This window comes from Neolamprologus multifasciatus, chromosome 6, assembly GCF_963576455.1.
Source record: "Neolamprologus multifasciatus chromosome 6, fNeoMul1.2, whole genome shotgun sequence".
Lineage (NCBI taxonomy): Eukaryota > Metazoa > Chordata > Actinopteri > Cichliformes > Cichlidae > Neolamprologus > Neolamprologus multifasciatus.
This window is the reverse complement of record NC_140444.1, coordinates 16,906,065-16,926,784: the sequence shown is the minus strand read 5'-3', so window position 1 is coordinate 16,926,784 and position 20,720 is coordinate 16,906,065. Positions and strand designations below refer to the sequence as shown.

The 20,720-nt window shown below is 38.4% G+C and overlaps 3 protein-coding genes and 1 pseudogene across 7 annotated transcripts; 3 read left to right on the top strand and 1 right to left on the bottom strand.

Annotated features, from left to right (window-relative positions):
- Positions 1-472: 472 nt before the first annotated feature.
- Positions 473-3,111, top strand: fdx2 (ferredoxin 2). Its single transcript, XM_085163772.1, has 5 exons — positions 473-694; positions 1,025-1,076; positions 1,550-1,656; positions 1,741-1,828; positions 1,942-3,111. Exons 1-5 carry the CDS (start codon positions 481-483, stop codon positions 2,096-2,098), a joined length of 618 nt encoding a protein of 205 aa, XP_085019898.1. The 5' UTR covers positions 473-480; the 3' UTR covers positions 2,099-3,111.
- Positions 3,112-3,814: 703 nt separating this feature from the next.
- zglp1 (zinc finger GATA like protein 1) lies at positions 3,815-11,043 on the top strand. 4 transcript variants are annotated; one of them, XM_085163767.1, is made up of 5 exons: positions 3,815-3,941; positions 5,832-7,307; positions 7,415-7,527; positions 9,110-9,203; positions 9,880-11,042. In XM_085163767.1, exons 2-5 carry the CDS (start codon positions 5,845-5,847, stop codon positions 10,010-10,012), a joined length of 1,803 nt encoding a protein of 600 aa, XP_085019893.1. In that variant the 5' UTR covers positions 3,815-3,941; positions 5,832-5,844; the 3' UTR covers positions 10,013-11,042. The 4 variants fall into 4 exon arrangements, with proteins under 4 accessions (XP_085019893.1, XP_085019891.1, XP_085019895.1 ...); XM_085163765.1 differs by having other exon boundaries at positions 3,846-3,977; positions 9,880-11,043; XM_085163769.1 differs by lacking the exon at positions 3,815-3,941 and adding an exon at positions 3,999-4,118 and having other exon boundaries at positions 9,880-11,043.
- A 938-nt stretch (positions 11,044-11,981) lies between these two features.
- LOC146516755 (forkhead box protein D3-B-like) lies at positions 11,982-13,276 on the top strand. Its single transcript, XM_085163770.1, has one exon. It carries the CDS (start codon positions 12,227-12,229, stop codon positions 13,142-13,144), a length of 918 nt encoding a protein of 305 aa, XP_085019896.1. The 5' UTR covers positions 11,982-12,226; the 3' UTR covers positions 13,145-13,276.
- A 3,381-nt stretch (positions 13,277-16,657) lies between these two features.
- LOC146516754 (sialidase-3-like) lies at positions 16,658-18,452 on the bottom strand (annotated as a pseudogene). The gene is made up of 2 exons (XR_014874744.1): positions 17,735-18,452; positions 16,658-17,632 (listed from the first exon to the last, which is right to left on the bottom strand). The product of XR_014874744.1 is annotated as a sialidase-3-like (transcript).
- Between the last annotated feature and the right edge of the window lie 2,268 nt (positions 18,453-20,720).

Sequence of the window (20,720 nt, the reverse complement as noted above, 5' to 3'; positions counted from 1 at the left end):
AAATATAAATAAATGAGGGATAGCTTGAGACTTTTTTGTGGTGCTGTACTTCAGTACAAATTCCTGTGGTACTTAATTACATACGTACTTCAATTTCTAAAATATATGAGAGCTTTATGTGCTGACTTTTTATAGTAATCTGTATCATAAAATTATTCATATGTGCAACCTGTTAAACAGATAAGCAGTGAAAAGAAAGTTCAAAAATGCAGCATTCACATATTAATACAACAACACTAATGACTATCATAGGCAGTCCCTCTCACAGGCTCCTTTCAACATAATGAGCTCTGCCACTTTTAGCACTTTCCGTAAATTTTATCGTATAAGTTCATTTAGGTCCACGTGTAAACGTTTGTAACACAGACATAATCGGCCTTCTCTCACGTGCAGCTGGTGACGCGGGGGCACCCTCTGCTGTCAGAGCAGCTCTACACAGCATAAATGTCGCCGCTCCGTTGCTCGTTTCCTATTGGCTGCATGCAGTCATGTGACCAAAACAGAGTCATGGCGGCCTCTGCTGCAGTCCGGTCGAGCATGGGACTGACTTTGAGGCTTTCTCGAGTTATCCCGGACTGTAGCACGTGTCCACTGTTCAGGTTAAAGTGTAATGCGAAGAATGTGGCTAATTTACAAAGGAGGGGGTCCTTTGATAGTCTCCGGACGATAAACCGACACTTACAGACGAGTATAGGTGAGTGATGCAACCTGCTAAAATTTAGCCTAAAGCCGGTTTTCCTGTCAGGACTGTTGGTTTACGATAAGTCTGAATAAGTGCTCATAAGTTTTCTTCTTGGTGAAGTTTCAGTCATCGGCGATGCCAGCCACGTTTGGTCAGTAAAATTAGCAGTTATCTGCCTGGAAAGTCGGTTCAATAACACTTGCGTAACTTCGTTTCGGCAATCCCAGTAGGGATGTGAAACTTGGGTGCAATAAGTAAATCAGTCCCATTATCAAAGTGAAGAAGCTGATGTCACCTTTCAATACTCTCACAGTAATGGTGGCTGTGTTGCTCTTTCCCCAGGTCTTTACCACAGTGAGGAGGGGAGCTCCAATGCAGAGGACCCTGAGGATGTGTAAGTCAGCTGAGGCTTTTATTGTGAAATAACAGGGTACGGTGAACTGCACATACATGGATACATTGTAATACTTTTAATAAGAATTGTTATCACAGCTACTTCTGTCAAAAACTAAAGCCGAAGTTAGACTTAAGTGTAAATGGAAAATTAAAACGCACATACTTAAAAATAAGCAGACCTCTTGTTGCATTTAAAGTTATTTTTATTTAAAAATAAATAAAATGCCAGATAACATTAAAAAATAGACCTCTGATACTTAATAGATAAAATCAATTTTCAGACTTCATTATTTATATATATTTTGTATATTATAAGTTAAGAATGGTGGAATAAACACTTTAATTATCCGTTTCTTTGAAAAACAAAAAACAAATTTTAAAAGCTCATGTAATCTTGAATGCATCACAGACATGAAATGTTGTATCACCTGTTTGTTTGTTGCTTTTAATAGTTTGATGTCTTCTGTTCAGTGTCAACGTGGTGTATATAGATCGGTCAGGCCAGAAGATCCCTGTGAAAGCTAAAGTGGGAGACAATGTCCTCTACCTGGCTCACAAGCATGGCATTGACCTGGAAGGTGAGGGTCGTTACAGATGAGCTGTAGATGAACACCATTATCCTTGCACCATTGTCGTTGAGATATTTGTCTTGTAATATTTAGGAGCCTGTGAGGCGTCTCTTGCTTGCTCAACATGTCATGTTTATGTGAGTGCTGCTCATTTTGACAAACTGCGAGAACCTGAAGAGAGGTAGGAATTCTACCAGTGCCATCTTATTTAACCATGTCACATTAAGTTTGACAAATCTATGTGATGCAGTTCGAAAGAAAATCATTATTATTGACACATATATCCATTCATAGGGAGGATGACATGCTTGACATGGCGCCGATGCTGCAGGAGAACTCCAGGCTGGGATGTCAGATCATTCTTACTCCAGAGCTTGATGGGATTGAAGTCACCTTGCCCAAAGTCACCAGGAACTTCTACGTGGATGGCCATGTTCCCAAACCTCACTGACAAGTGAGATAGGGTGTTCAGAAAAATTGAAGCTTTTAGCTTTGCGCTAAGCACCATATGTACTGGTTGAGTTTGGGAGAGGGGTGCAACCATGAAGAAAAGCATGACAAGGATAGAAAAGTCCGTAGCAACTCCCAAGATGTCTTAACAACTGACTAATTCTACAGTTAAACACTGACAGGACAGTCCTAGGCAGAGTCAGACACTACATCTCACAGGTGATGTTACTTCGGGGGGAAAAAATCTTTAAAAAATGAAAAGATGTTTAACAAATCCTGTATTTTTTGTTTTGGGGGGGTTGTGGCGTCTTCTCAGGCCAGCTTTAAGACACAATTCAATCAAACTGTTCTTTTTTTGGAAAAAAAGAGAGAACTGCAGGGGGAGACTTTATTTAACAGAGTTAACTCTATGTGCTGATTAATGGAACATTCCTTGTTACAGCTCAAATGCGCACAAGTATCACAAGATTGTTGTTATTGTTTTGACTCGTCCATTATTATCAATATATGCATAGCATTTACTTTTGTATGCACCATGCTCATTTATACATTTTTGTGTCTATGATGTAGAAGTACATGCTCACTGCCACAATCATCCTATTCTGCAAGACAGAAAAAAGCCATAAACAGTCATGTTTGCCTGATTCTTAAACACGGGCTCCTAAGAAATCAAAGCAGAATTTATACTGTTGAATCTTATTTTGTATTTGCTCCAAACATTTCAGAAATGTTCATGTCAATTGCATTTCAGATAAAAAGGTGCTTTCTTTGTAACTGTCAGTGATTAAGGCTTGATTAGAGGATCTGGTCCAGCTGGATCCACAGCAGGATGGTGGAAGTATGTCTGCTTGGAAGCTGGTGATCTTCATGTTACCATAGTTTAAGTTTACCACATCTACCTTTTACTCAAGTCTACTGTACTTGTCCAACTCACGCACAAGTGAATTGTGTATTTTATGTCTGATGAAATACAAATATTTTAAGTTGTGCAATAAAATCTGTTTAAAAAGCTATTTTGTGTAGTGCACTCATTACCTGGGCCTTCCCAAAAAGGTCATCGTGCCCCCTCAGCTGAATTCGACTGATTTCAACTTGAGTCACCCAGGTTATTGCTGCCCAAGCTGAAGTTAATTGGTTAACCAAAGCTCAGTGCTTCTGCAGCAGTTGCAGAAAATGGCATAACTGGGAAGGATAGTGAGGTTGGAGTGGTTGAGCCAAATGCAAGTCGGACTTCAGGAAGTATCCTTATGAATTTGGAGCTAAAAAGAACCAAAGTGCAAAAAAACTCAACTCGCAACCATCAAGCATGTGGTGAATTTAAATGTGGCTCTTGCTTTTGTACATATTTTATTTTATAACCTTATGTGTGTGACTGCTAGTGCAAATGCACATCTGTGAAAGGTTTTAATATAGGTTGTTAAAAGTGAAATGACGACTTCAACCAGATAGCCCCCTGTCAAAGTTACCTGGTGATGACCTTAACTCTTTAGCCAGCAACCTTACAATACCAACTCAAAGGCCACGATACTGACCTTATCACTGAGTCACCAACAGTTAAATAACCATTACTGGCTGCATAACTAGCTAACAGTCATTGCCGGGGAAAAGAAAAAGGTTTTTCCACTCGCGTATCCAGGCAAGTAGTAGCTACAAAATGAACAGGAGTTAGGAGTGGCAAAGCTTTTATACCCAGACAGGCTGTAATCTAGCAAACGGAAAACACCCGCGTACCTTCTTCTGGCCCCAGAATCTGATCCAGTCATAGCAACCAGCTTCAGTGGTTCGAGTTCCCCAGCAAATCGACACGCTTAATTTTTTATTTGACAACGGATTGAAGATCACGGGTGAGCGTCAAGATTGGTACTCCACATGAATGTCAGGTAGAGTGGGCTGAACGCTTGTAGTTAGAGTTAGACCACGAGTTTTAAACGTGTTCATCTCATGATAAAGACACTGTTAGCTAGAGGCCATCACAGGTCAAAAACATAGAAGACAAAGATCGATTATGGCAGGAGGTGAAGGTGATGCACGATTACAGATAATGATTCGGAATATGCAATCATTTAACTTGACGAGTGCTTACTGAGATCTGATACTGAGTTTACGTTAAGTGAGTCATTGCCTACAGAGTTTATTTAAATATAATCACAATGCTAAATTGTAGATCTGCTTGCATGCGCTGTAGAATTATCTATTTTTGATTAAACTTTTAGGCATTCGTTTTTTCATGGCCTGTAAGAGGAAAAAAAATCAATGATTTCAAAAGCATTCATTTTAACGCATTAACGTAATATTAGTGGGATTTGCTGCTGCGCTCGCGACGGCCCGACGACCGCGAAAAATTTAGGCTACTCAACGTTCTAGAAGGCAGGAAGTGCAACATTTGACGTTTCCAAACACGTTTAAACGCCACAGAAAAGTTTTGTTACAGTCTTTCCGGTGAGTTGAACTAGTTACATTTTTTTAAAGTTGTTTTTTGATACAAAAACAAACATAGCATTAGCTTATCTGCTGTAACTGCATGCATATAATTGGCCGCATTAGCTCAGTTTTAGGATAGCCTTAGCCATTTTCTGTTTCACCTATGTGCATTAATCCATGCACAAAATACAAAAACATACGTTTGCTGTGTAAATTACAATTTTTTTCTGAGACAAAATGTAATTTATAAAAAAAATTATTGATCCAAATATAACAGTTAAAATAATGTTGCGCTTATCTTGTCTGGAAAAGGAAGAGAAAAACAGTTAGTGACAGTAAAGAGGAAGTGATGAATGATTAACTCCGGTGCTAACACCAAAGGTAGACAAATGTCAGACCTCTTAATATAATTTGTACATTCCATTCTTTTCTGACCAGATTTAATGTGTCGCTCTAATAAAACCCTGTTACCCAGTGTTACCAAAAGAACCTCCTTGACTTTGAGTCTTACAATTGACTCCTAGTATCTTTTTCTGAGCAGAATGTGTGTATAAAAAACAGCATTTCTGTGATCCTGAGTATTTATGTCATTTGTTTGTCATTTGTATTACATAATGTATAAACAAAAGAAATAAATAATTATCTTGATAATTAATCTTGTGTAATATCATACGGTTACTGTATCATTTTTAATAACATGTTTATAAATTACTTTCTTAGCTCGCAAGAAATCTTTTTAATCTGTTTCCCTTCTAATAGACTTAATTATTATATGAATCGTGTATTTAAAAATATGTAAGAAAAATAAATAAATTAAAAAAAAATTGAAATTAAATAGTGAAATTACTACAAAAAAGTGTGACTATTGAAAAGCTGGGCAGGGTAGATTTCAACAGTTGTTTATTTGAAATTTATTGAGTATTTATTAATGGTCAATAATTTATTAAAAATAAATTGTTTTTTCTTAAATATGCAACAGAAAATTACATAGCGTCCAATTTAACCATTTTTGAACCCTAAATTGTCTTCCAGTTATATGACCCACATATTTAGGCCAAATGACACTATGCTATTATTTTACGTTGTATAAAATATTTAGCTGCTTGCAGTCAACTTGTTGCTTGTGGACTATTGATAGAAACTAATATCTTTCAATGACCTGTGGTAGGAAGCATATTTGTCATGTCAGAGGTGTAAAGGGCTAAAGGTACAATATTTTGTAATAGAGAAAAGATGAAGGGAACGTACAGGGAAAACATGCACAGATTTACCTCTGCTAGTCCTAAAGCTATTTGTTCTTATTCATATTGCAGACTGTGCCTCAGTATGAGTACGAAATCAAGGATGCAAGCTGACTTTATCCAGGGAAGCCAGAGCAAAGTGGAACACGATTCACCCCAGTCTGCACTCTTCTACCTTTTCCAAGAAGTTTCCAAGCTTGTATCCCCTATCCACAACAGTTTCCCAGACTCAAATCTACCCAGTGAATCACAGATTAAGACATATAGCCAGGATCCTTTAGTAATTAAAAAAGAAGAGGGTCCACATTCATTTGAAGCCTCTGCTAGTTCTGTCCAGGATACTTTAGAAATGAAAAAGGAAGGCGATGCACATTCATTTCATACCTGTAATGGTTCCTGCCACCATAGTTTGTCTTGTTCGCTGCCATGTAATGAGCTGAAAACGGTAAATGAGGAGTGTCAAAGCAGCAATGTCACAACTACATCACAGTGTGAACGCAATAGTCCCTGGAAAGTGCTGAGCCTGATCAACTTGCAGTGTGAAAAGCTGCTTCATTTGGAAAATCTTGAGGTGTTAGACCCAAGTTCAGCCTCATCTGCCACAAAATTAGGCTATTCAACAGTCACATTATCCACTGCAGCACCAGATGTTACAGAAGCTGCAATTGAAAGTGACACTCTAACTGGTGAATGCATGTTAGGCCCATCTCCTCGTCTCTTTGAGAGACAAGAAATCACACCCTCTGTCAGTGCTGACGAAAAAGTGACAGGAAGACCCACAGGAGATGGATTTAAACTACAGTGCTGTGTGAAAGACTCCGAGATGGGTGTTCAGCTTGAAACTGCTGAGACAACAGACACTGACAGAGCAGACTCGCCGGGAGACAGTACAACAGCATCTCTGCATCCTCAACACAAGAGCAAAACAGAAGTTAACTTCACTGTCAACACACAAATTGGGTGCAGCCAGGAGTGTGAGAAGGATTGTTCTTCTAGCAAACAGGATATTTTAAATGCACCCTTTTTTGAATATGCTTTATCACAAGCACACAATGCATGTCTTAATACTAAGCTAACTTGTAATTCAGATGATGAGACTTGTACTACTCTATCAAAGCCAGTACTGTCACTAGATATTAATGCGAATCTTACTTTATCTGTGGAAGCCCAATGTGACAGCAGGCTGCCTCCTCTGAGCCCCATTCAACTTTGTTCACAATCACCATCACTTACATTCAGCGCTCCGGAGAATTCTCTCTTAGGTTCAAAACCAGATGAATGTGCAGATGCCCCCATAGATGGAGACACCCCTCCAACTGCCCCGATAAAATCTTCTGCACCATCCAAAGCAGAACTTTGGACAATGCAAAAGGAGGATCACGGTTCATCTTTGCACCAGTGGAGAACTAAGACTCCTAGAAAACAGCCTCGTCCCAGTCGTAGTGTTGATATTCAAGACCCAGACTTCCAGGGAGTGACATTCAGGATGGACACGGAGCTAGACGAAAGCAGGGAGCAGTGTCGGCTTCTCATAACTTCAAAATACAGGTAGACAAACACATCTTCGGTACACGCCATGTATTACAAAACGTGGTAGGAGCTTACATGAAATCCTCTCACATTATTGGTGTTTTATGCGTGTGTACCCACAACAGCAAGGAACTCTGCAGGAGTGTGAGAAAACCCAGGCTGAGGACACGGTCATCACAGAAATCATTTAAAACTAGCAGCTCAGACGAGGAGAACGGCCACACAACCAGTGTTTTAAGTGAGTACCTCCTAACTATGTCCTCAAGCAAGCTGCTCGTTTATTTTACTGTTTTTCCTGGATCATCTAACAGAAGATGCAGAGAAGAGTTTACAGAGTATTTTGCTTGTTTTGATTTGATTTTTCAATGTTAAAAATTAAGCTCAAAGTACAATTTTTTTTTTTAGCATAATTCAGTGTTATTTCGTTTTTTTAATATAATAAAATGCATTAAATCAAAGACATTCTGAACAAGTGTTACAGGTCATGTTGGCATCTCAGTCTTAACACAGTTTGAGACTGGAATTGTAAAAAATTTATTTAGTTATCTAATACACAAACACTGCATTTTTCAACTTTAACTAAATTTTTTGTGCAGCCCAAAAGTGTGTCTTAGAAAAACTTTGTCTTAGGAGACTTTATCCAGAATACAACACTAAACTAACCCCAGATGGTGAAACACTCAGCAAAACATCCCAATATATTAATATTGGAAATAAAAATATATAACTTTTTGTAAGAACAAATAAAGTATGTAAAATACAGTATATTAAGAAAGTATCTGCAGCATTATAGTGTTATAGAAGTGCATTTGTGTGTGATACCCATAATCTCCACTAGAGGACACCACCACCTTAGAAATATGTAACCCAACAGGGTCAAACAGGTGTGACTGTTTCAAACAAGTGTTTAGGAAAGTTGTGGTTTAAATAACTTGAATAACCAGAACGTGAATGTCAGCTAAGACAACAGAAAAATAAGCTCAACTTTAAATAAATGTACTTATCATCAGCTAAAGATCTGAGTGCTAACACTATTAAAAAATACTCTAAATAATTTTTCATAATTCATATCTTTAATTTCATTCAATTTCATTCATAATTTTTCAAATCTTTTCTTCTCCTATACAAAGTTTCTTTACAAATCTATAACTATTTGACATTTGCGTATGTTTCATTTTTGGTAAAGTGGGAATGTCAGTGCGCTGTATTTCCAGCATTTAAAGACCAAAGAGCCAATCTTCCTGACAGATATGCAGCCTTGTTCTCATATATTTGTCAGTTAACAGAAAATGCAGTATAAATGTTCCAGTGAAGTTGTAGATTGTAGTTGTATTTTAAAAAAATATAAATGTCTTTCGCTCAATTGAGGTTATTGTCTGGAGTTGGTTATTGTTTAATAATTTGATAAAGTTTTTGAGGCGTAAAATTACAAATGTATCTTTAACCTCCTAAGACCTGAACTCTTTCATGGCATGCAATTTTAATTTCTCTTTGCTATTTGGGCTGATTGGGAGCTGATAAATGTAAAAATAAAGAATCATCTTTTTACCTGATGTAGTTTCCGAGAGGAGGATATCAGGACCTTGTAGAGCAAAATTTAGTATTGTGGTCTAGACAACCCAAAATGTGATGTCCACATATGTGGACACCAGGTCCTAGGAGGTTAAATGATTATTGCAAATGTAGTCACAATGTTTGGTTGCATTAAAACACTTCCTTAATTCAGATAAAAAAAAAAAAATGCTTGGCAATAAGTGATTTAAGCACACTCAGTTCAGTTTTACTGCTACTTACTTAATCTTTCATTTCTGTTTCACTAGAGGGTAAAGTTTGTGCATCATGCTGCACCAGGAAGACCCCCATGTGGAGAGATGCCGAGGACGGGACTCCACTGTGCAATGCCTGTGGGATAAGGTAGCTCGATATTCAATATTCAATGTCTTAAACACTGAAGCTGTGCATTAGGGCTGATCACAATAATCAGTTGGATTATTCTGATTTTTAACAGAGGCTTAAATTTTCTTTGTGTCCTCATTGATGATGTTGAATTATAGCTTAAAGGAATTAATATATTCTAACTTGTATTTTGTGGAAACCTGTTCCAAATCGGTTTGTGTTTATGTTTACTTATTTTGCCATCATTTTTCATCATGTTTTGAGCAGTCAGTTGCCACAACACTGTGCAGTTAAACAATTTCAATCTCACAAACAACAGAAATGATCAACTTATTTTTTTTTCCATTCTCACAAGAGTCTGACTGCATCTTACAGAAACTTTACTTCATGCATGACTAATGCATTAAACTCATGATTGCATGAAACGGCATGTTAGTACTCACTGGCTCATAATTTCTCTTGTGAAATAAACACAGGTTAGCTTTCGAAATAAGGAGTAGTGCTGGGCTCAAAAGAATGTGAAGACAATCTACTTTGGAAAAGTATTAAATGTCAATGCTTGTAAAATGCCTTGTAGTATTATTATAAATCAGTCATCTGCCTATCATAATTTGACTAAATAGCATATATGCACCTGAGCATTAAAGGGCAAATACTTGAACCACCACTGCATTTTTTTCTCTTACTTTTGAAGGTATAAGAAGTACAGGGTGCGCTGTGTCAACTGCTGGCATATCCCTCGGAAAGAGGGCAACTCCAACGCGTGCTGCCTCAAGTGTGGAAACTTTGTGAGGCTGACCTCAGCTCAGCGGAAACACACCACCTAGGGAACTTGCACACAGCACAGGTTTTTATGCCCACATGTGACAGAGCTTTGCACAGACGCACACAACAGTTTGAAACAATACTCGCTGCTCTCGTAAATCTTTACAGTTCACTACAGATATGACTACCTCTTACCTGACTCAAGGTATTTAAATTCGTTTTACTGTTATAGCACTGTACCTCAGACAATGGTACACATTTACCTCTATGACTGTGTGCGTCAAAAAAAGTAATAAAAAAACAACATTTAAATTTGTATGGAGAAAAAAGTATTTTCTGTACTGATCCTATTTCTGCTCCTTAATTTGTATTTAGAATGTGTGATGAAGCTTAGAAGGTTTGCTTTTTGTTTTTTGTTTTTTTTTTCACCAAGAGGGATATACTGAGGACGCACAGACTTTGTAGCAGAGCTGAGAATCCTTTATACAAATAAATAGGATACTGAAGGACCACTGTCAGAAAGTGACGCATTCAGTGGAAAGTTTAGTCGTGAAATTTTTCATCGAAATAGCTTCAGTGTCGCTTACATATAATGGTCAGTAGTACCCGACAGCTGTAATAGAAAGTTATTTCTGTACAGGCCCTGAGCTCAGTGCTGTTTTTCACTGTTATTAACTGTAAAACACTCCTACTGCTCCTAATCCTGACAGCGACAGTTCAGTTACTAAGTTCATCAGATACATTTAGTTGAACAAGTTAAATCAAGCTATTTATTTTGTTGTCTTTGTTGTTGTTTTTTCTAATTGTGGTTGTAATAAGTGGTCACTTTTCTTTGGTATTTATCTGGGCCATTGTTTCTGAGCATTATTTTATTTGGCTTGTTAAATCGGTGTGTAGATTTCCTTAGTATTGCTGGTTTCTGTGAGATGGTGAAAAGGGGTTTTGTGTGTGTTTGCATGGGTTTTTGTTTGTATTAAATTCATGAACAAACCTGTGTCTCCCCGTTCTTCATTTAAGAGTTTAGCTTAGTATTGCAGTGACTGTAAAATGATAAATTGGTTTCAAATGGGTGCACATATCAAATTAAAGTACAGTGAGAGGGAAGAAATGTTCAGTAATGAGGCTTCCCACAGTTCCTTCAGCCCACCATGCACTACAGGCCTGCTGGCCAAGTGGGTGGCCTCGCACGGATTGATACAGTGCAGCTATTATTTCAAAATGGATTACGTCTTCTTGAGTTGGCTCTCTTGCCATGTGCTAAACCATCCAGCAAAGAGCAATACTGAAGGAAATGAGCGCTATGTAAGCCAAGGACATAAAAGAGAGCTCAAGCTCAATGAAATTCATATGCCTGCTCTTATTTTACATTACACATGCCCCAAAACGTCTCACCTGCTGCGGTCATTTAAACATCAGCTATAATCAATAATGAATGAATGTACACAAATCAAATTTTATGGTACTTGGCAGCCTGTCCAGCTTTGTACTTCTGATACTCAGTGCAGTTCAAAGACGAGCCTTGTGCATTTACTCAGTTACGTTTCCTTAAAGACCTCTGTGGAGATTTATTCATTTTAATTGTTGCTGAAACATTATGGGTACATAAAATACGGCTAATTGAACAATTAGCAGATAGTAGATAAAATGGCTAAGCCTGGCTCTCCAACCCTATTGTGCAATGTTAAGGGTGAAATACTTTTTCTGTTTTGCTTTTGCAGTTTCACTTTAATTAGAAGGCATTGTTTTACTGCTTGCTGTATACCATTCATCAAATCTAGCAAATGAAATGTATTAAGTCTTTTTTTTATAGTCGCAAAGTTCTGTACACAAAAAGGGTACAATAAATAAGAACACGAAGTGGCATAATAGCCAAGAAAAAGAACAACTTAATCGGTACACACGCAACGATTACTGAGTCAGAAAACTGTGTAGATCCCCAAAACGTTTAATAAATAAATAATATGCATCATGGACGTGCAGTTAAAATGTACTTGAAAGCACTTGTAACCACGCCTTCAGTATCATCATTTAATTTCTCTATCTGTGATTAAATAAAATGTTTTTCCCCCACATCTTCAGGTTTGTGGATACCTGCAGCTGTGTTAAAACAGACTGCGTGAGGAGGAGGGGGAAGTTCGGAGTGGGAGGCTCAAAAGTCAGGATGCAGTCAGATGCGTGACTGTTTTTGTGAATGAAAGGAAACGAGGGGGTCTCCACTTTCTGTCCTAGACAGGCACTGAATCTCGCCCGCTGGGGCCTACCGGACAGTCCGGATCATGACGCTGGACAACAAGCCCATGGATGAGGCGGACATTGAAGTGGGGGGCCAGGCGGACTGCAGAGAAGTTGTGAGGAGGACAGATGTATCAGTGTTCGGGGAGAGTAATGTAGACTTGGAGCGACGGCCTTCATCCTTTTCTCCTGGCGTGCAGGGAGAGGACGACTTTGAAGTCCGACTGCAGGAGGGTCCCGGAAGGAGAATTACCTCGGTGAAGCCTCCGTACTCTTATATCGCTCTCATCACCATGGCCATCCTCCAAAGCCCCAAAAAGAGGCTCACTCTCAGTGAGATATGCGATTTTATCAGTCAGCGCTTTGTTTATTATCGGGAGAAGTTCCCTTCGTGGCAAAACTCAATCCGTCACAACTTGTCTTTGAATGACTGCTTTGTCAAAATGCCCCGGGAACCCGGGAACCCAGGCAAGGGGAATTACTGGACTCTGGATCCCATGTCAGCGGATATGTTTGAAAATGGGAGTTTTCTTCGTCGCAGGAAACGCTTTAAGAGGCAAAGTTTATATTTGGCACCGATTAAATGCTCCAGGGCGCAGGAGCTCACTTTGATGCCCGCTTTTCCTCTCCTCGGAGTGCGCAGGGTGGTCTCTAGTCTCCAGAGTCCCGATTTGTACCGAGATCAGGATCTAGAAAGTGGTTTCGAGTCCCGGGTTATCCCCAACAGACCACCTGTAAGCAGCGTCACACCTGCGCTTTCCTCGATCCTCTCCAAAAATGTCCCTTCTTGTCAAAACTTTGAACATTTGGACGCCGGATGCTGCGCCGCTGTGCGATCTTTGCCTCCGACCTCCTGCCTCCTGCATCCCGTTTCACTCCACGGAATGATACCCAACTTCACTCTTTCGCAGCTGCCTGCTTTTCCCGACCGGATCTTTAAGATTTCGTCTAGTTTAATTTAATCTAATGATGTGCGCCTGCACTGAGACCGACAAGGCTACCAAATACTGAATCTGATTCCCTGAAGTAAATGCTTTCAATACAGATGTTTTTAAAATCTTTCAGTGTGTTTGGAATAAAATGGATCATTTTAATTTCGTGTGTGCACTTTTTATTACAATTATTTATTACACCGGAATCTGCATAAGATTAAAAAAGACCATATCAAATGAACCCGGTTCATATAAATACATTCAGCTATGTTTTTAATTATTACTGCTTAATTTTAAATCTTTTTTTAAGACTCAATACAACTAAAGTCTAGACTTAAATGACAAATTTGCAGGATTTTAAATAAAAATGTGAAAACAACGATAAATTTATTTTTTTTAAAAAGTTTAATATTCTTAATTTTACTTGATGATGACAAAAATTATAAAGAGACTGTTTAGGCTTATATAAATATTATTGACATTATCCATCATTGTGTGGCAAATGGGCCATTTGATTTTTTATCATTTTAAGATAAAAGAATACGTATGTTTCAATAATTTAAATACACTGATTATTCTGAACACCTACAGTCTGCGCCTACAGCGTTCACAGTTCAACTATCGATCTATCTGAAGAACAGGATGATCAGTTCCCGATGCTGTGTCGTGTATAGATTATTTTGTGGTGGGTGACTGGTTTGCTACCTTTAGAATGAAAGAACACAAGACATCTGGATATGTACACGTGTTATCCTTCCCTTTTCTGTTTAGCTTTGGACGGTTTGAGTGCATACATATTCGCTCACATCCTACTGCAAACCAGGCCTTCTTTATTAAAACCACGTCTTCATTTTTCAAAACACTTCTGTCAGGCGAGCTAATAGTGACGTTTTTGCTTTGTGGTGTACGCCAGCCTGTACACAGCAAGAATATTAGATTCACTCAATCATCGAGCTGCTGGGTATTATTACAAGTTATGCCTCGTCTTTATTTAGAAGTTCTCGGTGGTGTTTGCTGTGGTATGCAGAGATGAGTTGTGGAGAAGGGCTGATTTCCCAGAAGAAAGCTTCGGATCCACACACACACACACACACACACACACACCTACACACACACACACGCACACACACACACACACACACACACACACACACACACACACACACACACACACACACACACACAGCAAAATAGAAACAATTATGATTAAAATGTGCAGAATTATCAAGATCAAAGGCCCTTTGGCACTTTCTTTCTAGAGAAATGCACAAATATGTATAAACCATTTCATTATTGTAGGTCTGAGAGGAGTTAACCATTTAATTTGCAAATGTGCAACTCATCAAAAGAAAAGGCATGTTTGCGTGTATGCTGTGTTTGAAAAATGGTGGCACTGGTTCTTAAACTGACATATAAAACTGACGTATAAAAAGCACCATGCGTCAGTAAGAGATTAGAACAAATTTCCTCCATATCCTGCCAATATTAGTAATGCATATAGTCTCTATAAAGAGTGCATAAACCTAACCTCTACACTCAGATCTATAACGATCATCTATTGTTCTATTTTTGTAACTGTACTCGTTGTTGAACACGTTAATTCTAAAGGTGCACAGATAATTTACAGTATTTGTGAAATAAAATAATAGTTTTACAATTTTCAGGAGTTTTGCTCATAATTTTAAATTCTTGAAGATGAAAGAATGTGATCAACATGGACTGGACAAGTTGCTCTTAGGAACTATGTTTCTGAATCCATGACAGGTAATCTCTACTAGGAAGTTTGATGTGTCCCATAAATGGTCTTTTACCATGTTTTAATATCTGTCTTTAACTAAAATCACCCTCAGGGTACAGTCTGCTTTTCATACTCAGTTCTACTGAGTTTTATTCAGCTACAGCTGTGCAGCAAGTGGAAGACTTTATTGAAGGAGTGGAATTTAATGAGTCAACATTTTACTTATTTCAATTTACTATTTATTCATTCTTGAATATGACTAACCTTTCATCTCCTTTTCTCTTTTGTTCCTTGCAACAGGCTTTCACTGAGGACAAAGAAAGTGATGTTAATATTTGCAGTAAAAATAAATTAATAATCCTCTAGGCTCTTTGTGATGCTCCATAAATCCTCAGTTCTTTTTAGCAGTAAGAGACAAAGTAGGTTTAGACTTGAAATGTGATCACAGCAACAGCACGCGATGAGGGAACATCACAGAAATAGTCCTTGTTGTCCTGTTTTTGGCTGCTCTCCCTCAGTCACTCCTAACCCTGTTCAAGGAAGGATTGTTATGACTCCATTTGTTTCACGTCTCCCTTCAAACTGCTGCACTTTCTCGATAAACAGCAGAGAGGATATTTCCAGCACTTTCAGAAGGATGACAGCAAATATCTGCACTGCTAAAGCTTCTGTGGCATCTTTCAATAAGTGGAAATTTTGTTTCAATTCATTCTTTATTTATTTTTCCTTTCTTTCTTTCTTTCTTTCTTTCTTTCTTTCTTTCTTTCTTTAAAAAAAACAAAAAAAACCCAAATCTGATGCACATTTCCCTTGGCATTCTGTCTAACGGCCAGCAGGGGCTCCTCTGGCTGCAAAACGAAGTCTTAAGAGAGCATGACCTTACTGCACTTTCCCGATCAGTTTATGCTCTCAGTCTCCTGTTTCCAGTCTTACCCAAGTGCTGATTTTGCAATTTAAGTTCTTTTGAGTAAATGAAGGTATGAATTTATTTATCATGAGTTTTTCTTTAGTCAAATCTGGTTCAAAACACTACAATGGTAACACGATGTGAATGTTCAGCCTGAGGATTCACACAGTACTTCACACACCTTTGGCATAAGTGGATATGTAGTCTATGCGAAGAAGAAGAAGAAGAAGAAGAAGAAGAAGAAGAAGAAGGAAGAGGAGGAGGATAAGAAGAAGAAGAAGGAGGAGGAGGAGGATAAGAATGAAAATGAGGAGGAGGTTAGGCACTTTTTTCCAAAGGTGTCACCACTGTAGATGACACCTGTCCACATGTTTGATTTGGCACAGATTTTTTTTCTGGATGCCCTTCATGTGGAAACCCTTCCAATTATCTCCATATTTGGACTTTGTAGATACACTCAGTATGTAAAACATAAACTTCTGCATCACCTATAAGATAATGTCTCCGGTCAACTAATCGTGTTTCATATAATAAATATGTTGATGCATGCCGATGCCTTCAGAGCAGGGCTCTTATTGGATGCTGCATAAAGAAGACACTGTGTTGGTTGGTTGTGACGTGAGCTTCTAAATTGAACAAAAGAAAATGAACCTAAACACAAGAGGAATGTTATTGTTTTATTTTATAGTATTTTCTATATTATACAGTATTACCAAATGATTAGATGCATTACATCCATCCATAACAATTACTACAAGACTTACATAACATTAAGAGAGAAACAGACGACTTTATGTTTAAGAAATGACTGTGAGTTCATGTTGATAATATTCTTTCACTAAACTTCATCAAAAGAAGAAATTGAAGCCTATCTCAGGGTAAGGTACACCCTGGGCAGGCCGCCGGTTTGCGATTATATTTTATCTCTTTATCTACAGTTCAGTCCCTTCCTTGATGTCAGTGTAGTGAAAGACAACAGAGGCTATCTGCTCATGTATTTCCTGCTGCCCACACTAGAACACACATGCAAACCAGCCATCATCAATGTGGCAGGTCAGGTCTGAGTGACCACTGGGTCCATCATTAATGATGTAGGGTTCGCTCCATGCCTTTGGATCACGTGGGGATTTGTTCAGATACACACCAAGATCAATACCTGTGCGATTTAGTGGTTGGGTGCGTGAACAGCAGCCACTTTACAAGGTTCTGGCTTGGGTCACTTTCTGTGTTTGCACTTTCTTGTTGAGCTGGGAAGGAGATCACGCTTCCCTGACAGCCTGAAACTGTTTCCATAAGCTTGTTTCCCGGTTGGAGAATATTGAACTTAACTCCATTATGATCACTAACTGCTTCCACTCGATAGCCGCCCACATTACGGGCATTGCAGTAGATGTGGTCTTTGGAAAGTTCAACCATTTCACACTCAACTGATACCGTATTAAACAGTTCCCCAAATTTCCGGTTTTTGCTATGACTACCACTAAACAGTGAGAGTGCATACGATTTACTACCTGGTAATAAACAAGGTTTGCAGCAAAAGGAAGTATAAGCATAAACTGGGATAATCAGTCGACCACTCTGTTTGAATCCCATGGCCTGGCCCAACAGCAAATGTGGACCAGTTTTTTATTTCACTCAGTTCTTACGTCAAATCGGTCACATCGCTTCAGGTTTCTCCGAGATCCTCACTTGTGATGTATCAGAGACGGGTCCTGTTGTCACAGTTTTCTTTCTGGTACATTTCAGTGATAGCGTCTTCAACACAGATGAAAAACAAGAAAAGTTTGTTGTTGACCTTGTCATACACCGGGGAGGGGTTCATTGGAGAGTATCCTTTGATAAGTGCCTTTTCCACCTCTTTGAGCTCTGACCACTAAAAGAGAGATTGTTCATAAGTAAATAAAACAGAACAGTTCAAAACAGGAACGTAATTAACAAGTAATTTAGAACTGAAATGGTTGATTATCACTATTACCTCAACCGTCTTCTTAGAGGATCCCTCCTTGATCTTTCCTGTTCTCATAACCAGCTTTTCTCCACTGGCATCATCTGAAGTCTTCCTCTGCTCTGCAAAGGCAAATAAAGTTTTACTTTCTCTCTCATACAGAAGAGCAGCGATCCTGTAAACGTTTCCAGCAGTTTCATTAGATGTAAAAAGAGTTTGCTTCTGCAGCTGAGCTTTTGGTAAAGGTACGGTGAACATGGTTGGTGTCCTTGCGTGCAAAACGACCATGTAATAAAGGTCTTGCTGGTTATATCTCTATGACTGTCAAAGTTTGTGTGATGGGGATTTTATAAGGCTGGTTTGTACACAGTGTGACTTTTCTTTTTCTGAAGAAATTATTAACATTTCAGTGAACTGAAGTCTCCCCTTGTTGAGAAAGTCAAGTCCAAGGAAGGAGGTGGTTCTGGAAAACAAGCTTAGATCAGAATTAACATAACCCGTCTCTGTAGGCAACTACCTCAGCAAACAGACACAACCCAGGTAGCATAAATTAAGCATTACTGGTTGGATGTGTGAAAAGCAGCCACTTGTTCAAGTTCTGGCTTGGGTCATTTTTTGTATTTGCACTTTCATTTTGAGTTGGAAAGGACACCACACTTCCCTGCCAGTCTGAATTTGTTTACACAAGCTTCCCAGCAGATTAAAGTGTGCTAAAATTAATTATAATTACTGACAGCTTCCAGTCAAGAGCCTTTGTCACTGTGAGAATTGCAGTAGCTTGAACTGAGGTCTTTTTCACCATGAACCTCTGTCATTTCACATTTACCTGATCTTGCAATGACCATACTGCGTTATTTGACATGTACTGCCCTCGTCATCACTGGAACTACAACGAATATCAAGCAATCAGTATAAAGTGGCACAATCTGTTTAAATACCAGTGATTACAGTGCTCTCTACACAGACCAAAAGGCTTTTGCTTGTCTTCTCATACACATCATGTCCAACCATGTGTATTAGGCTATGGTAGGGGTATCCGTTTAAAAGAGATGGCATCAGTTCATCTATAAAAGAAGCAGCACCATGCATCAGTGGGACATTGTAACAAATTTGTCCCAATCCATACAGTCTCTATAAATAGTAAATGAACCCAAACTTTGCACCAAAATCTCAGCAATCGTCTGTTCTTCTATTCTAAAATTGTACCCAGTGTTAAGCTCTTTAATTCTAAAGCTACACAAATTATTTATGGTATTTCAATATATCAGAATATACAAATACTGAAGCTTTGTTTACACGTTTACATATCTTTAAGATGAAAAGATGTAATACACAAGTTGCTCTTAGGAACCATGTTTCTATATTGATCCATGACAAGTAATCTCTACTAGGAAGTTTGATGTGACTCATAAATGGTCTTTTACCATGTTTTAACATTCGCCTTCAACCGAAATGACCCTCAGAGTACAGTCTGCTTTTCATACTCAGTCATACTCACTTTTTTGGTTTTTTCAGTCATACTTTTATTCGGCTACAGCTCACACACACACACTCTCAGCCCTTGTATAAAAAAAAAGTGTGTGTATATTTCATGGTAGCCCAATAAAGTCAGCTGGTAAAGTCTGAGGAGGAGCCTTTGAGATGTGAGTCCTGTGACAGTAAATATGCTGCAGCATTTCAAGCAGGAGACCCCTTCCATTTAAACCTGCAATAGCCAGATGATATACAGCAGCAGAGCCACAAACTCATATTTCATTCATACATCTGTGCAGCAAGTGGAAGAGTTTATCGAAGGAGTGGAATTTAGTGAGTCAACATTTTACTTATTTCATAATTTCAATTTACTGTTTATTCAGTCTTGAATATGATTAACCTTTCATCTTGTTTTCTTTTATTACAGGAAACAGGAAATCCTGTTCAAGGAAGGATTTTTATAGCTTTATTTGTTTCACACGTCTCCCTTCAAACTGCTGCACCTACTCAATAAACAGCACAAAGGATCCTTGGAGCACTTTCAGAAGGATTGCACCAAATATCTGTACTGTTACAGATTATGTGAGGACGGACATTTCTTTTAAATTCATTGCTTCTTTATATTTTCTTTCTTTTTCTTCTTTTAATATCTGATGCACATTTCCCTTAGCATTGTTTTTTTTTTTGGTTTTTTTTGCTCTTTCACTGTATTTATAAAACATGGATGTCATCTCCAGCTCTCAGGAGAGAAACACACTCCAAGTTCCTGACGTGTGCATTCTGTCTAATGGCCAGCAGGGGCTCCTCTGGTTGCAAAACCAAGTCTTAAGGGATCAGTTTATGGTCTCAGTCTCCTGTTTCCAGTCTTACCCAAGTGTTGATTTTGCAATTTAAGTTTCTTTGAGTAAATGAAGGGATGAATTTATTCATCGTGACTTTCTTTTAAGTCGGATCTGGTTTTAAAAGACTACAATCGTCGACACACAATTGTCAATGTTCAGCTTGAGGTTTCACACAACTTGACAGACTAGTGGCTCATGTGCAGAGGTGGGAAGTAACTAAGTAAAAATACTAAGTAATTATGGTCACTTCCGATGGCTGCCCCTCCCTGAGTCCATTTCTGCCAGAGATTTCTTCCTGTTCAAAGGGAGTTTTTCCTCCTCACAAAAATGATTTGACTTGAACTGTTTTGTATTAATCAGAATTTCCAGGTGTCTGTATTTTACTTGAGTTCTTATTTTTCTGAATTTTGTTTTACTTTTACTCCCTACATTTTCACATATACACCTGCACTTTCTACTTCTTGCATCTTCAAAACAGGCTCAATACTTTAGGTTTAGCACATCTGAGGTGAATTTATTTCATATCAAACTGATTTGAGCCTAAATGGTGAAAACAATGACACATAAAAAACAAACTATTCTGTTAGACTGTCCATCACCGGGGCTTATTGCATACAAAGATGTGAAAGAGGCAAAAACATATAATTTATTTTCATTTATAGAGCTATTCTTGGGGGTTAAAGTGGGCTAGAAGTTGTAAG

Excerpts from the sequence above, each read along its gene's own strand:
- fdx2 (XM_085163772.1), top strand. The coding sequence starts at position 481 with ATGCAGTCATGTGACCAAAACAGAGTCATGGCGGCCTCTGCTGCAGTC. Across the intron at positions 695-1,024 it reads ACACTTACAGACGAGTATAG|GTCTTTACCACAGTGAGGAG; the intron begins GTGAGTGATGCA and ends CTCTTTCCCCAG. Across the intron at positions 1,829-1,941 it reads CTGCGAGAACCTGAAGAGAG|GGAGGATGACATGCTTGACA; the intron begins GTAGGAATTCTA and ends ATCCATTCATAG.
- zglp1 (XM_085163765.1), top strand. Across the intron at positions 7,308-7,414 it reads CTCATAACTTCAAAATACAG|CAAGGAACTCTGCAGGAGTG; the intron begins GTAGACAAACAC and ends TACCCACAACAG. Across the intron at positions 7,528-9,109 it reads CCACACAACCAGTGTTTTAA|AGGGTAAAGTTTGTGCATCA; the intron begins GTGAGTACCTCC and ends CTGTTTCACTAG.
- LOC146516755 (XM_085163770.1), top strand. The coding sequence starts at position 12,227 with ATGACGCTGGACAACAAGCCCATGGATGAGGCGGACATTGAAGTGGGG.